Raw genomic sequence first — 17,723 nt, forward strand, 5'->3', positions numbered from 1 at the left:
AAGATAGATCAACACGACTAAACCAAGTACTAGCATAGCATGCACACTCGTCACCTTCATGCATATGTAGGAGGAATAGATCACATCAATATTATCATAGCAATAGTTAACTCCATAATCTACAAGAGATCATGATCATAGCATAAACCAAGTACTAACACGGTGCACGCACTGTCACCTTTGCACACATGCAGGAGGAATAAAACTACTTTAATAACACATTGCTAGAGTAGCACATAGATAGTAGTGATACAAAACTCAGATGAATCTCAATCATGTAAAGCAGCTCATGAGATCATTGTATTGAAGTACATGGAGAGAGATTAACCACATAGCTACCGGTACAGCCCCGAGCCTCGATGGAGAACTACTCCCTCCTCATGGGAGCGAGCAGCGGTGATGAAGATGGCGGTGGAGATGGCAGCGGTGGCGATGGAGATGGCAGCGGTGTCGATGGAGAAGCCTTCCGGGGCACTTCCCCGCTCCGGCGGGTGCCGGAACGAGTTCCGTCCCCCGGATTGGAGTTTCGCGACGGTGGCGGCGCCCACGGAGTCTTTACTGGAGTTTCGTCAATTGGTATCGGGTTTTCCGATCCGGGGGCTTTATATAGGCGAAGAGGCGGCGCAGGAGGGCTGACAGGGGGGCCACACCATAGGGCGGCGCGGCCCCCTCTCGGCCGCGCCGGCCTAGGGTTTGGTGGCCCTGTGGCCCCCTCCGGTCCTTCCGGGTGTTCTGGATGCTTCCGATGAAAATAGGAACTTTGGCGTTGATTTCGTCCGATTCCGAGAATATTTCGTTACTAGGATTTCGAAACCAAAAACGCGAGAAAACAGGAACCGGCACTTCGGCATCTTGTTAGTAGGTTAGTTCCAGAAAATGCACGAATATGACATAAAGTGTGCATAAAACATGTAGATAACATCAATAATGTGGCATGGAACACAAGAAATTATCGATACGTTGGAGACGTATCACCTACCTGGCAAGTCGTCGAGCACCTTCTGTGCGCGGAGGTGGGGCGGATTTGACGGCGCGTTCTGGGACGCGCTGGCGACGCGGCGGCGGCGGCACGACCGGCGGCGGCACGACCGGCGGGAGCCCCAGCCGCGACAACGGTGCGGACTCTCAGCAGAGATCAGACGCCCAAACGGCCGGGAAATCCAGCGGCGGCGGTGGGGTGGGAGGCGCGGGAAGGAAGGAGCGACGAGAAAAGAGGCGCGAACCAACGGTTTATGCAAATAGTCGCCGACATGTGGGAGCCCGCCTCGCTTTTCGTTGTGTCCGGCGTCCCCGATGCGTCCCCTGTGGGATGGGGACGGGCTCGGGGCGCCGGACACCGTATGGGGGCGCGCCGGACAAAAATGGGCTTTGGGGTACGCGGCTGGAACGGTTTTTTTGTCCGGCGCGCCCCAAATCGCTTTGGGGGACGCTTTGGGGACGCGACTGGAGATGCTCTAAGGGATCGTATATAAGGCCAAGTAGCACCCCCTCCGGGTGGATGGATCGATTCATTCTTATTCTCCACAAAACACACCAGCAGGGAGTTGTCTTCATCTATCTCAGGCCCTTCTCTCAACCGGCAACAGCTCAAGGAGCACCTATGTAGCTCCCATATCTCATATACATATCAAGTAGCAATAGGGGTGTTGCCTTCACAGGGAGGACCCGAATTTGGGTACGTCGATGTGTCGCTCGTGCTCATACCCGCCTATAGAATCCGTTGTAGGACATAATGCCTCAACCACCTGACTTAAGCCACTCCATGACATCTGTTGTGACGAAACCACGACAAACATCCTAGAGGAAATGCAACTTGGGCTACAGAAAAAAGCTCGAGACTTATTTTTTTAGCTCGACTCGAGTTTCGCTCAGGAAGAAAAATGAGCCAAGTATGAGTGCTTTATTTAGCTTAAACCGAAAGAGGAACAAGCTGGTCTTGAGCCAACGATAGCTCTGCTCGACTTAGCTTGATAGACTGAAAAATATAATTATGTATCATAATTATGTTACATATTAAAAGAAAGTATGCCATTTACTAAATTATATGATGTGGATTGAATTTTTTTCCCTATATTGTTGATGGAATTTTCTCTCCGCATGTTGCGGAAGAGATTTGTTTATTTACTCCATACACAAGAAATATGAAAAGTTATAGTTTCTTGTAGCTCAAAACTAGCTCAAGGTCTTTACAAGTTAACCATCAACCAAATTTTGCAGCTCGAGTTGTAATCCAACACGAGCTGAGCTTGCTCCGATCGCCTGTTTCTGAATCTGGACGTCAGTGGCACAACCCTGTAAAATTACCAACGGACTGCACCGGCAAGATTCCACAGGACGGTGCCGTTGCACGTCCATGTCATGGTTATCGTTGGCAGGCAAAGGCAGGCAAGCAGGCGGCAGGCATCTTCTCGTCCGCCCCCACATCCCCGAACCGGTGCGGTGGTGGTGACACTGACAGATCACTGAGGTACGTGACCGCAGCGGTAAATTCATTCGATTCAGGGCCAATAATTGCGCCACCACCACCCCGACCGTCACTTATTCGCTTCCCACGGCGTCGCCGTCACCGCCGGGTACCACCGCGCACATTCATTGCTCGCAGACCGCAGTCGTATACGTACTAGGCCTCGCCGTCTTCCCGGCCCTATCCTCTGCATTTCTGCAGCTCAGGAACCAATCAATCAAACGATCTTTTGTTCGTGTGCGTCTCCGATCGAGTGTGCAAGCTCGACTGATCCAGCAATGGCCTACTATATTAATTTACAATGGATCGTGTCGATTCCACGGGCTTTCCCTTCGGATCGGGAAAGTTTTCTCAACTAAAAGGATGCTTTCCAGAGGTTGAGGAAAAGAGCATGAAGAGAAAAGATGAGCTAAAAACAAGCAGTGCAGCACAGCTAGTGGCTCGCGGCGGTTGGCCGGGCGGCGGTGACGATGATGCCGGCCGGCGCGGCGACGGCGACGGCTGTGGAGGAGGTGGCGGCGGGCGCGAGCACGAAGCGGGAGGAGAAGGTGTAGCTGTAGTAGAGGCTGCTGGCGTCCGGGTCGCCGAAGCCGGTGTGGTCGAAGTTGCGCGCGTAGCTCAAGGGATCGTACTGGCACCCGCGGAGCGCCTCCGCCGACGCCGATGGCGGCCTGGACGCCGCGCACAGCGCCTGCCTCCCCTGCCGCCGCAGCCGCCGCACCAGCCGCCCCAGCCCGCACCCGCCGCCGCAGCACCGACGGACCGCGGGACCGACCACGCTTCGGCACGACGCAGCGCCGGCGCCGCTGCCGGCTTCTACCATCGCCGTTTCTCTTGGCTTCCTTGCTTCGTCGCGTGGTGTGGCGTCGTGCGCGCGGCCGTGTACAGTGTGCGCGCAGTGGAGTGCAGTGCTGCTCAGCTCGGGGACTTGTGCCGGGCGCGTGTGGGTTGGTTGTTGGTAGGTAGGCGTGCCCGTGAAGACCGTGGCCGTGGCTGTGGCCGTGATTTATAAAGAAGGAATCCAACAGTGAGCGCGGCGAAACCGTGAGCGCATTGCATCCAGTCCAAGAGAGCGAAAATCGGGGGAAGACTTAGGTAGGATCAGGTTTTAGATAGGATCTATGAGAACAATTTTTTTGCAAAGACAAAACATGTTCAAAAATTCTGAAAATAAATCATAACACACATCTATGTTATATATGCAACACCAAAAATTTGCAACTTCAAATTCGACATACATTTAGAGAGACAAAAAAGATAAATCTGAGTGTGAATAGTGTGAAATACTAGTCAATCAGATCTGACACTATTCACAATAGAATTTGTCTTTTTTGTTTCTTCAAGTGTAGATCAGATTTTAAGCTGAAATTTTTTGGAGTCGTAGATACAACCTATATGCATGTTGTTTATTATTTTCAGATTTTTTCGCATGTTTAAAGTATGTTTTTTTTACGTTGATCCTATGATCCTACCTAATGGAGAGATCCTATACAAGTCTGTCCCGCGAAAATCGTCTGAAACGAGCCATGAGCCAGTGGGAGAGCACCGAAAATAGGCAAGAAGTTCAGGGTTCATAGAATCACCCAATAAATAATCTTTCAAGGAAGGCATCTAAATCTACAGTTAGTTTAGCCTGAGAACGCTATAGAGATGACGGTAAATCTGTAACTAGAGCTGCTACTATCTGGCTCGATCATTTGGGTTTCCTTTGGATCTGGAGTGTGGAGTGGAGGGGAGGGAACAAAACGGTGGGCAGTACGGTTGGCAGTGGCACCCACGCGGGTCGGCATCGGCATCGGCAACGGCAAGGACGCCGGCATGGCATGGGCCTCCCTTGTCGCAGAGCAAAGCGTGACAGCAAGCCACGTCGTCCCTACTCACCCGCCCCCGTCCCGATCTGATCCACGCTCTCTCTCTCTCTCTCGCTCATTTGGCAATGGGCAGTGGCACACACTTCACAGCTGTACGCTAGCTCTCGGATTAGCTTCCGAGCACACCATTGCCAGGTTGCCATTCCCACCGAGTTCAGTTTGCTGACTGTCCGCTACACTTTTATCTAGCCCTGCCAACAAAATCCTCCTAGCCCCTCCCTCTCTCACCTCCCTCCCCGCGGGCGAGGGGCGAAACCCTAGCCCCTCCCTCTCTCAGCTCCCTCCCCCTGCTCTCTCCGCCGCCGTCGTCGGCGTGGGCCGCCGGGTGTTGTCCGCGCGGTGCCGTCGGCGGCGGGGCTGCCTTTACCCGTCGCGCGGAGGGGGCGCGGGCGGTTCCTTGATGGCGGCGGTGCGTTTCGGCCGGCGGCGTTCGACCTGGCGGCGTGATTTCCGCAGGTTGGGGAGACGACGCGGCGGCGGGGTTGGCCGGGCGGCTGGTGGCGCGCGCCCTGCCCAGATCTGGGCCCGATCTGGGTTGGGGCGGGCCTTTGGCCCCTAGCTCGACGTCGGTTCCCCTGGTAGCAGCGAAGGGGTGGTGGCACTGGTTGGCGATGGCGGCACGCAACCGACCAGTTGCAACGTGGTGGCGAGAACTTTGTCGGGCCAGTTCGGGCCTGGCTTCTTATTGCTGCTACGTCCGGTCGACTACCGCCAGTTTGGGCGGTGGAGGTTGTTCCCTCCCGCGTGGTTGTGCTGCTGCTATCCCCGATCTTTCGCCCGCCTTGTCTGCTTCTAGGCCTCGCGTTGTCGACTTTTGAGCGACGGAGAGGATGGCTTCAAGACCGTGGTGGCATACGTTGGTGGACGGAAGGTGGGATGGAGCAGTTCAGATTGTTCGGGGTGGTGGCGGTATGGGTCGGGAAAAATTCATGTCGGCCTGTCCGACAGCGACGCAGCGACGCCTGTGGGTGCCACCATTCCTTCCTGGAGGGTGTCGCGTGTACCTCTGCCCCATCACCCCTGCGTACCAGGGGAAAGAAACCCTAGGACTTGTCCGGGCAGCAGCGGCGTCGTTGTCGTTTTCCTTGTTGAAGGTGTTGCTTGGTATGCGGCGATTCGGATTGCGAGGAGCGTGGTGGTACTTTTCTGAAGGGCACAACGGTTGCGAGTTGTCTTCGTGTTCGTCGTTCAGCCGTAGTTGGCATTTGTTTCTCTTATCTTTCTTTGTGTTTTTTGTTTGGGCTTGCTTGTGCTGCGGTTCAGCAAGCTTGTTGTATCTTGGTTGCTATATTAATATAGCGGGGCGAAAGCCTATTCCGAGAAACAACACCCTTACAAAAAGAAATAAAACATGAGCCTTCGAAATGTTCATCAGTGCTTTATGCCGCTTGCAGGCCTCCAACGTAGCGTAGCTCGTGTGGGAGAAAGCTTGAAAAAACATAGACATTTGTAGAAGCATCGGTTTGAAGATGTCTTGCGAGTTTAAAGTCCTGGGGAAGCTAGTACCAAGGTGGGATGGGAGATAATCTCAACCCGGCCAGACAGAGAAGGGGGACACCAGAACTCGTAAGTTCCTCGATGAAGCCGTATTTGGTTGAGCTTCATTAGGTGGAGGTGGAACTCGAGGATACCAGTACGCTGCGGCATCATCCCCTCCATAGGACACTATCGTTGTAGACCGACACTTTTCACGCCAGACCTAATGTTCGGCGATCGACTCCAAACTCCAGCCTGTCCATGCTCTTCCGAGGAAGAGGCACTTTAGGGTACAATTTACTAGTCATGTTGGCTAGTAGTATTGATTCATATGATCATATACTATTGATTGCATGGTTATTTTGTGCAATCAGATTTGGTAGTTTCTGGAGGGAATTTTCTTCAACTATAATTGCATGAGATTTTGTTTGATATATGTACATCTTTGGATGGGTATTCCAATCATACTTAATTATCGTGCATTCATGTGGCTTGATCAAGCTCCATTACTTCTGCTTACTCTAATTTATGAAATTCATTTGAGTTAAGATCAGGTGTACATTATCTGATAGAGCCGTAATGATTTTGACATACCCATGTGTTCTATGATAAAAGATGTTATTATATTTTTTAAACTTTTATAATATGTTATTATGACGTACTAAATTATATATCGGTATAAATAAGAGTTGTCGAAAGTCTTGGCGATTTTGGCTACCCATGTTTCCCTGAAAGCTATGGGCTGTCTAATGATGGCAAGCCCGGGAGGACACGTGGTGCCATTGCGATGGATCCCCCATTTTTCGGTTCTGACCCCACCCTCGCGTTGCGCCACAAGATTCACACGATCTTCTCTCTTTCACGCGTGCGTCTCCTCCCTCACGTCGCTGGATGATGGGCCTCCACGCCTCCCGGTCCCTTGCAACATAGATGCTTGGTAGGGAATCGGTCGGGGCGAGCGGTTCTGATCGTGGGAGTCCTCTGGTTCCACCACATGCTCAACCCTGCCAATGTCCGACATAGCCTAGGCCAGTTGTTGTCGTACACGGGTCCCGATTCGACGCCATCATGCGTGTACCCTCGACTGACGCTCACGCTGCCTTATAAACTTTTCTCTATTTTTGTTTGTTAGATATCAAAAAGTTATTAATCACAGTCGTGTAGGTAATTATTTATCTTGTTTCTCTATGATTCGTAAATTATCCTATACGAAAACTGATGTAAGGAAGGTTAACACAAGCAAATTAAAGAAGCTAAGGAAACGAGTGTGGCGTTTTAGAGGCCGAGTTGCATGTAGCTCTTTATTTTCAAAGACATAGAATTGGTATTTCAAAGTTTTAAAAAATCTGAAACAAAATCCTAGAGGTAGGCAATGATGTATGCTACGATGGTGCAAAATCTCAATTCAAGCTGATTTGTATTCTAGGCTACAGGAAATTTAGTAGTCTTGAAATATGTACTATTCACTATAAAATTTGTTATTTTTGTGTAGCCTAGAATATAAAGTAGTTTGTATTGAGATTTTACACCATTATAGTATACATCATTGGGTATCTCCAGAGTTTTGATTCAGATTTTTTAAATTTCAAAATACATATAAGGAAACTAAAGGGCTACATGTAGTTCGGTCTCCATTTGAAGTTTTCATAAGGAAACTAGTTATTATAAGGAAGGCGTCTGGGTGAGAGACTTGACGTGTTGCATCTACCAAATTTAATCTTTAATGGATAAATACTAGTCCTTTAATTAACAAATATTTATCAATCTGGACCACATGATCAGTTGGGCTGGACAGTTAGGGTTTACCCGTCCCTACCGTAAAAAGCCACCCAAGAAAAACATCAATATAGGCTGGACGACTTTATTCTCATCGTCATCAATGCCCCTACACTGGATGCAAAGAACTGGAAAACCTCATGGGACCGTGCATCCGAGCCAAGGTTCGTCCACCCTTCAGCCACCGTAGAGTATATTTAGAGTGTCAATTAATACAAAAATTATGTCATTATAATGTAGAACACCTAAACTTTCTAATGATGTACAATATTTTTTATAATATATACATTTTACTACGTTAGTTAATTATTACGTCCTTGGAATACATAGATGTCTTAGGCTGGTGCCAACGCACCGCCCGCCTCCCGCCCCGCCACGTCAGCTTTTGGCCCACTCTCACCCCACTCTCACCCCACTCTCACCACACGGTGCCAATGCACAGGCTATAGTGCGCGACTTTAGTTCTCTCTCCTCCACGTCGACTTTTCTCTCTCTTCAACATGAGCATATCTTTGTTTACGTTACAACAATATAAATAATGCAAGGAAATTATTTTATTGAACTAAAATTGTTACCGATTACATAATAAAAAAAATTACATAAAAATCTGAAAAGATTACATAAAAATCTGAAAAAATTACATAATCTAGGAATTAGCCCAGACATGCTCCATCAAATCATGCTTCGGAGCCGTGTATACATCGGTGACTCCCTCATTTCGGTGTCCATCCGAATCTCGGCTGCTAGGCTTGGTGGTGCATGGTGGTGTATTGCGGGGCCGACATTTGAATCAACTCGTCTCATGGTTGTTGTCCAAATTTTGTCCACGCTCATCGTCAATGATCATGTTGTGCGGAATGACACATGCACGCATGATCAATCCAAGAGTACGCCTGGAGTAGGAGCGTCCGGAACTGCTAGAATGTTGAACCTAGACTTCAACACTCCAAAGGCACACTCGACATCTTTGCGATGCGGCTGATTGAGCAGCAGTGAACACTCGCTGCTTTTCACTTTGTGGAAGAGTAACACCTTTCATGAACACCGGCCAGGAGGGGTAGATGCCGTCGGCAAGGTAGTAACCATAGTTGTACTCGTGCCCATTCACCGTGAAGTTCACTACGGGTGCTTCTCCCCTAAGCACATCGGTGAACAACGGCGACCGGTTCAAGTACATTGAGGTCGTTGTTGGACCCGGCCACTCCAAAAAGGCATGCCGGATCCAACGATCATACGACGCAACGGCTTCTAAGATTATGGTAGGGTGTTTGATGTCTCCCCTTGTGAATTGGCCGAGCATGAGCCACTGGGCAGTTCCTCCACTGCCAATGCATGCAATCGATGCTCCCTAACATGCCCGGAAAGCCACGCTCCTCGGCTTTCGCTAACAGCCGCTGAGTATCCTCCACAGTTGGGCGACGGCAAAACGTCTTGGCACCACCTCCTCGGCTTGCATCTCCTCCTCATACTCCTGCTGGAATGCAGCGATGAAATCACCCTCCACTCCGTCGCTCGAACTGCTGCTGGATGAAGACATGGTGTAGAGTGGAGTGGAAATGGAGAGTGGAGGTGTGGAATGGCTGAAAACATATGGGGGTATTTATAGGGTTTTTGAACCGGACGAACGGCTAGGCGACGTGGACCAATCGCGTCGCGGCACGTCGGCTAGCCGTTGGGCACCGCCGCCCCACTCCCGCCCCGCTCCCGCCCACTCTCGCCCGCATCCGGCCCGCCTCCCGCCCGCCTAACGCCCTCTCGCCCGCCCTACCGCCCGCCCGCCTCCCGCCCACACCCCGCCATCGCGCCGCCCCGCCTCCCGCCTCTCTCCCGCCTCCCTCCCGCCGCCAACGCGGCGCGCGGCCGGGCGGGAGCGGGCGCCACCGCGGGCGCCCCCGCCGGCGCCCCTCCCTCCCGTCCCGCCCGCCTCCAGCCCCTCTCCCGCCCCGCCCCGGGCGGTAGCGCCCCGGCTGCCGCCCGCGTTGGCACCAGCCTTATAGTAATCTCCAACAGAGGAAGTACTACGTACTATGTAAGTGTAGAACGTAGTAGTAGTAGAATATTACTCGACAACTCGCCGTATGCAGGGAGCACGCACGCACGCACGTGACACCCCCCTAAGATGCTTTGTCAGATTAAAATCGATCCGGCTGATAATACTAGTACTACTACACTTTTCTTTACGTGACATGGAGTACTGAACTGAACTGGATTGGGTTCAAGCTACCTAGAAGAAACGTTGCTTAGAGCAAACGCCTCCATGATTAGGTGTTTTTATAAGATCAGAGGAAAAAGGTCCGACACTTTAATCCAATCCTCCGAGGCATCCGGTAAGACGGCCGGGGTGCCCATCATCCCAGGTACGCTGATGAGTCACCATAACATTTTGATTTTGATTTTTACATACAAATCTAAAATTATTTATCCCCAGCCCCAGGAATCATATTCATCTGATCTGATTTGCTTTGGATGCTTGGCGAACGGTAGGCGCTCTTAAGACCAAGTTCACGTGCCTGTACAGTTTGCTTGCTTACTGTTTAAGAACCAAAACCAATCAACCATACTTGCTAATGGCTAGGACCCAGATTGTGATTGGCAGAAAGACCTGATAGGGTCAGAATCCGATTGAGTGAATCTATGGAGCAAGCTCACGGGAACTCTTTGTGCTAAACTGTGTGGAATAATCAGATGCAGCTAAGCATCACAGTTCGGGCCCACCTAGTCAAGGGATTTGTCCTTTACGATGCTTCAAGTTGATAGAAGAATGAATTCCGCTCTGGGGAATCTTTGCGGTGTTTAGGTTCGGTTCAAGATGAGAAGTTGAGAAGCTCCTAACAATGCACCCTCGGTAGGCCGTGTGATAAAATTTTTTTTTTTGAAAAACAGCCTGGCTCGCTTCACTATACAGTGAAGCTTGAATATACCGCACCAATGAGGCCAACCACCATTCATTAGAAACAAACCTCCAAATTTACATCTGACCACTCCTGTAAGAAAACAACCTGCAAATGTACATCCTCCAACCTCAAAAAATAATCGAAACTTTTTTCATGAAGACTATTGTTAGAAATCAGATATTCTATACAAGGACGCATATGTTTTAAAACAAGTTCTACTTATCCAAAGATGAGGTGATCACCTGAGACTTCAATGAAACAGCGAATTCTTGTATGAAAAAAATGCACTTCACTATTTACTAAATGCAGAAGAACGACGATATTTCAAGATTCAACAGAGAACAGAAGCAGGGGGGGGGGGGCATATGACTCTATGAACACTGACTCTAAGTCTCTAACAATCACACCTGTCCGAGTTACCAATTACACGTGAGCAGCATGGTGAGCGGATATCCCCTGTATCTCAAGTTGTCCATGCAAGTTCTTCGCTTGTCACTCTCGAATCCTTGGGGATGAAATCTGAAATTCCGCAGAGCACCGATAAGCCTTCATATATACTCTAAATGATACCAGAGCAGAAGCCTTACTAACAGTACCCTTTTCAAATATAATGTAACATAATTTCAATTCAGGTTACCTTCAGTTACAAGATCAGTGAAAACAAGGCTTTACTAGTTATTACTGCCTGCGGCCTGCATTCCACAAAGAAAAGGAAGTTATATGCTTGGCTACAGTAGCACGGTATATTAGTCTTGCTGCAATCTTATGCATAGAATGGGAAAAAATGGTTCAGTCCTCTCATTTACTATTGTTTTCACACACATTGATTAAATTGGTAGAAAATGAGGATCAATAATAAGGTGCAATGATGGAATTCAACTGCTGTTCATCTACCGGTTCCTAGCAGCTTTTAGAGGCACAGGGCTAGCAGTTCGGTAGTTCATGTATGCTACAGAGTACTGGTTGGCTGGCATGGCATTCACATCCATCCTTGGTAGGGAACGGGGTAGGTACATCTGTCTGTGTCTCATGGTGCCCGCTTGTTCTGCAACAACCCTACAAGGAAACAAACTGTACCTAGAAAAGTGGACATTTTGGATAGACAACCATGTGAGTCATCGCAAGTTAGCAGCACGGCTGTTCTGGCTTTTGGGCCAACGTTGTAGTTTTTATGTTGTTTGGGCTTTTCTTTTCAGTTGAAATGTTACCTGTAAGACTCAATCTGAACGAAAAACAGCTAGGCTATCTTTCATAAAAAGTACACTGCTAGTTATGAACTAGATACAAATACACAAACCAGACATTTGCGGGGTAACGGCATGAATTGGCGCACAATACCAGAAAAAATTAGAATACAACGAGATCCTTCATGCTACAATAATTGTTTGAGATTTCAGTAAGAGTAGACTACAAGAACCATAAACATCTGTTGCTGACAAAAATCTGAAGTAGCAAAACAGAGTAGACAGAAATGCTTAGAAAGAATAGATACCTTTAGTAACGAAAACAACACGAACACATCAGAAAACTTCATAAAATACAACAGCTCGCTTGGTCCCTGAAAAAGTAAATTTGCTAGTTTGATTAGCGACTGCAAGTCATGTTCAAACCAAATCCATTTAAGATGATGTCCGTCTTAAAACCTAGTAGTGTTTTGCAGTTACGAACAGATGTTACATATGTTATGGATACATGTTTGAATATGTTAGTGTTGGTTGGCTATTTGGATAACCAAGTTTTTATAGGTAAATAAAACCCACTTTATAAATCCTAATCTCATGTTGAGTTAAACAACGAGAAAGGGCGTACTTCTTTGGATCTTCATAGTGCCTTAAAGCCTCCAGAAATTTCTTCCAATATGGGCCAGTCTCCTGAAGGTTCACTTTGTCAGGTCCCCCAAGATAAGCTTGAACAATGAATTCATGGCTCCTCTCCCTGAACGGAGGATCATAGAATGTGTCAATTTATCATTTTTATTGTGCACTGAGATGAAATTTATTGTGCATAATCGTATTAGACTGACCTTCCTTCATACTGCGACAACCATCCCAAGTAAGCCAATCCAAAGTACATTGATGCAAAAGGATTGTAGAGATCATCTACCGAGCTGACTGTGTATGTTGTATAGCCACAATCTCTGCATGCTCAAATGCAAAACTGAGTGAGGACAACTACATGGAAACTGTAATACTCCCTTCGATCCATAATAAGTGTAAATGTGGATCGGAGGGGGTAGCAAAGTTGAACAAAAAAAGTGCCAATGTGGCTTCTGATAGCCTATGAAACCAACTTGAAACAGATAGATTCCACGTTAGTAGATCAATATTTGCTCTAAAATATGATTTGCTGATTCAATAACAGAAAGTAGGGGACCAAAAGAATTCCCCTATTACGTTTTGAACTTGGATTCACCATATACGTAATGTATGAAACAGTGTATACTAAAAAAGAAGTTCAGCTATCATGCGTAAAAACAATATAAAAAGTAAAGCAACGATGACTGGTAAAACAAAGAGTTTTAGGTTCATCTGCACAAACACTGTCATTTAAAATGTTAAGATCCTTGTCAGATTCCACAATCACCTCACCAGATCTGTTTGGATAAAATGTACAGCTAGATTGCTAGCGAAAGCAGAATGGTAAATATAATGTAGCACTCACTTGTAAAGCCATGCAGCAGTAGGATAATCTATTCCCATCAATCCTGTCCGTGAACGTACTCCTTGGACAAAGCGCATACTGCACACCTCTGCAAGAGCAGCTAGAGCTTCCTATGTCCATTTAAACCAGAATAGAGGTTTAAAAAGTTGTTTAGGATGCAGGGGCTCATAGAACTGGGCATAGGGAATTCAAATGATATGTTTATTGTTACTTGGACAGCCCAACAGGCACCTATATTATAAGTAATATGACTGGTAATTTTAAAAAGGAGGCATTTACATAATTTTCAAATGTTTATATGAAGAGAGAAATAACGGAAATTTTCTTATAACTAAACAACAAGAAATGCACCGATTAAAAAATTGACACATTATGACGATATCATGTTCACTAGAAGAGCGTACACAGATTTAGCGACCCAACACTTACCGGCTTTACTCCTCTTGAGCTCAAATGGCGAGATATGATTATTTCAGCAACAGCCTGAGATCAATTCAGAATTGCGTGAGTGTATGATGAATGGAAACTGCGCATTGCTAGATAAATTTCGCTTTTACATGAAACAGTCAGAAGACTACACCGATACAGAGTCAAGGCGATTGTATCTAATGACACCTGTTACATGGCATCCACATGATCGGTTCTTGTAATGGTATTAAAGTCAGAATCTTAGTAGTATAAGAAGGTGGAGAAGTTTAAATGTAGCTTTACTTACAAACATATGTTAATTAAGTTACAGTATGGCAGATAGGGAAGCCCACTTAGTGGAAGGAAATGTGAAGTAACTGTACAACTATTCATAATCAAGCATACCTTCACTTCAACTCGGGAAAGATATGGTCTCTTCTTGGCATCATGAGAAAATCGGACATTTCCACGTCTCTCACCAGAATTTGTCCACTCCTTCTTCACGTCAGGATGACTCCACATTGCACCCATATCTTCCTCTGATACTTTGGAATCCCAATGTATCAGCTGTGTCCCTGACACAAAGATGATAACAAGATGAGACATTGCATGTTTTAAGAAGCTTCTCTGGAATCAAAATAGGGGTCAGCATTGAGAGTACATATGTTATTTTGTGTTTTGATTATATTTCAACATTATGGATCTAAAATAAATAAATATAATCAACAAAGTAAAATGTAACCTGCACTTGCGGAATTTTCTAGGAGCTGAGGAGTTAGCTCATTGAAACTGTCTGCTTGCCTGCCAACAAATTAGTAAGGAACAGTTTGTCAACAAGTTTGAACCTGGATCTGAGGTAAAACAAAGGAACAGCTTTTGTGCAAAAACATAACTACTGAATTTTAATTCAGTGAATAGTCTCGACACTTCTATCCTAATGGAGATTTGATGGGTTTTAACTTATAAGGAGTTGAACATGTAACCAATATATAGCTAAGGCCATGCATAGTGCACTGCAAGATGCTTTTATGTGGGTGCTTACAGAGAGAATATATATCAGCATCAGTAAGCATACATGCAAGAGTCATCCTCTTGAATGCAAGAACACATACTATTAAGATTAGCACCTTATCAGTCATAACTCATACTAAGTTGCAAGAAAACAGTTTTCTTTCATTAAGCAACTCTTTGATTAGTAAGCACTTAACGACACAATCGTCAAAGAAACATCCAATGGACTGTCGTAAAAAACAAAAACCTGGATATTTCATTAGCTTGATACTTTGACATGTCCGGTGAACATAAATGATTAATTAAGAAATCAACCAAATATTAGTGGTGTCCAATGTAGGTTACTACAGTCTACGCTCTGTAGTCCACTATAATAGTAGGCTAGTACATGGTGATTTTCTGGCCCCATTTGTAGGGGTTAAACTTAAGATGATTTTTGGCTTAAAGTCCAGTTGTTTCCAGGAGCTCAAATCCTCAAAGAATGGTACCCAAACCCGAGGGCTTACTAAGCTTACAAACGAAGCTCAAAACCTTAAAGACCGTACTGAACATTGAACAACATAACAAAGTTAAAAGTTGAATATGAAGAGAGATTATTAAGAATGAAACCTCATAGAAAGCAGTGTCTCTTTCACATAAAGATAACGTTGGAAAATGGGTGCAGATGACTTGTGATTAGCTTTCTTTTTGCCTCCTTTGTAAGCTCGAGCGACGAACTCTTCAGTTCTTTCTCTGAAGCATTTTGCCAAATAATTGTGTTTAGTAGTAGAAAGATATGAGACAATAGTGCCAATTGAATGTAACAAGCACAAGCTACCAAACAAATACATACTTTTCATCACATGAGAAGAGCCACTTTGCATAAGCAGCACCAAAGTAGACATTTATGAAAGGCCAGTAGAGCAAATCAATATTCTCTCCGAGTTCAATGTCATAATTCTTGTAACCCAGTTCCCTTATCAAAAGTGATGAAAACAAGAATTTTCAGTGTAAGAACACAGATGAGTAAGGAAGATAGTAAAATTAAGTTAACCAGGCCTGTTGAGTACCTGCCAAGCCATTGAGCAACTTCAGGTGTCACCTGCATTATGCCCATCTTTGTCTCCTTAGTCTTGCGATCATAGTTATCCACAAAGAGTCTCCTTCCACTTGCAATTTCAGCTAGGGCACCTATCATATACTGTGCAAAAGAAGTAACATGCTTAGCAAAGTCCACCAGAATAGTTATCACTTAACAATAACAAGATAGCTGTAGTCGTTCACCACGATAGTCATGTTTCATAGTTGCATCAATTCTTACTCTTCTACAAGAGTCTATGTGTTGGGAAGCATATGTTAGCATACAGTTGTAATGCAGCAGTGAATTTTTCAATTATATACACAAATGCAAACAATGGTATAACATAGAGAAATAAAATCATTACCGGGTCTAGCTGAGATTTGAAATGCCTATGAACAGTGATTGCAGCCACTGCCTGAAAGGATCAATGAATGCATCTAAGAATAGTTCAAATCCATCATTATGCAAGCAACAAACAGAATAATTGCTGAAAATAATAGACTCCTACTTTGTGTTTTTCTTTCTCATAGCTCAGAAAACTCCAGCACTGCAGTAATAAACTTCTAAACAGTAATTTATCCACTACGGTGAATATAGCGAGAAACCAGCATGTTTGCCAACTTATCTCACAGGACTACAGGAGTGATAGCATTTTATCTTGTTTACGCTTCAGCAGAAAATTCATAGTCACTACTGATAGCCTACTTTTAATGCCACACAGTATAGCATATTAATTTGAATGGAGATGATTGCTGATACGAATCAACCAAATAATGGATATACAGGATATGTCAGACCTTATTTTAGCAACTGGTGGACATTCTGAAACAATAAAGGTTGGAAAACCAGATATAGCAATCTAGCGAACAGCACGAGTTATTCAACATCTAGTACTAACAAAGGTTTACAGAGTTAGGCTGATAACCCACCATCATTTCAGTTTGTGTTAGATATGCCTCACCATCAGGATCCCTTGACAGGTGAACTTTCTGTCCCTTCTCTTCCCCAGCGTCGATCCACTCTTTACTTACATGAGCATCTGCCCACATCAGTCGCATATCATCCGGATCCAAGCAGTCGTCCCAATATTTAAAGCTCACAGTCATTTTCTGCTAATCAATATTTGTTTCTGTTGATCTACATTGAAGACAATATACAAGTGAAAATCACAGTATATTAAGTGCACGTAGAAGTCATCACCAAAATAAGCACAGAGGATTCAGCAAGCCACGCCAAAACCGGACCAACTACCGAGCCAGCACCCACTCAAAACGAACAATTCAATCAAAACAGTTACAGAAAATAGCTCCACGGCTGTTTATCTTAAGTTCATAAATTGAGCAGAGTCTCCAACTAAATAAGGACTAAAGTTCAGTCATCAGAATTTAAAACACACTAGATCAGTAAATTTTCAACTCGGACCAAATCCTGAGATGGAACGACCAACCAGCCAGACAGCAGCAGCATTGCGTGATCGTACCGGTCACGCCATAGCTTCGTACACACGCTGCACCTGTACGCGCGCACGCACACCAAAACAGCAACCGCATTGTCCTCATCGACCCGCCACCAAACAGAACGAACGCGCCGAGCATCCCACGCAACAACAGCAAAACAAAAATCGCACCTCGACAACTCGCGGTCTTAACCGGAATCTCCACGCACGACACAGCAGCAAAAAAATCGGTAAAACGAAATCACTACACGATACGAAACACCTCGCTCCGACGCTCGAGCGCCGAAGGAAAGGGAGGCTGCGGCGGGACGGCAAAGGGAGCTCACCGGGGCGCGCGGAGTCGGGAAGGAGAGGAATCGGAGGGGCTCCCGTCGCTGGCTCCTTCCGATCCGCGCGAAGGGGATTTGGGGGGTGGAATGGGGAATCGGAGAGAGAGAGAGGCGCGCGCGTAAAGTGGAAGAAGCGAGTGCGCTACAGTTTAAACGTGGGCCCGCGGCGACACTTGTCGGGTAGTTAGATATATGATGGACACTGCTGAGGATCCTCCGGAGGATTATTTCCTCCCGAACCTCCGAGTCCCCCGTCTGACACGTGTCCCTCCAGGACCACCACCCCCATGTGCACCTCTTCTATTTTCCACGGAGGA

At 46.3% G+C, this 17,723-nt stretch overlaps 1 protein-coding gene across 3 annotated transcripts; it reads right to left on the minus strand.

Annotated features, from left to right (window-relative positions):
- Positions 1–10,617: 10,617 nt before the first annotated feature.
- LOC124686531 lies at positions 10,618–17,514 on the minus strand. Of its 3 annotated transcripts, none has more exons than XM_047220461.1 (15): positions 17,404–17,514; positions 16,551–16,758; positions 15,986–16,036; positions 15,611–15,741; positions 15,394–15,516; positions 15,171–15,293; positions 14,293–14,351; positions 13,956–14,125; positions 13,572–13,625; positions 13,143–13,252; positions 12,505–12,618; positions 12,291–12,416; positions 11,974–12,039; positions 11,119–11,173; positions 10,618–11,000 (listed from the first exon to the last, which is right to left on the minus strand). In XM_047220461.1, exons 2-13 carry the CDS (start codon positions 16,725–16,727, stop codon positions 12,012–12,014), a joined length of 1,266 nt encoding a protein of 421 aa, XP_047076417.1. In that variant the 5' UTR covers positions 16,728–16,758; positions 17,404–17,514; the 3' UTR covers positions 10,618–11,000; positions 11,119–11,173; positions 11,974–12,011. The 3 variants fall into 3 exon arrangements, with proteins under 3 accessions (XP_047076417.1, XP_047076419.1, XP_047076420.1); XM_047220463.1 differs by having other exon boundaries at positions 10,618–11,040; XM_047220464.1 differs by lacking the exon at positions 15,986–16,036.
- Between the last annotated feature and the right edge of the window lie 209 nt (positions 17,515–17,723).

The sequence above is a fragment of the Lolium rigidum genome, chromosome 2, assembly GCF_022539505.1.
Source record: "Lolium rigidum isolate FL_2022 chromosome 2, APGP_CSIRO_Lrig_0.1, whole genome shotgun sequence".
In the NCBI taxonomy this organism is placed as follows: Eukaryota; Viridiplantae; Streptophyta; class Magnoliopsida; order Poales; family Poaceae; genus Lolium; species Lolium rigidum.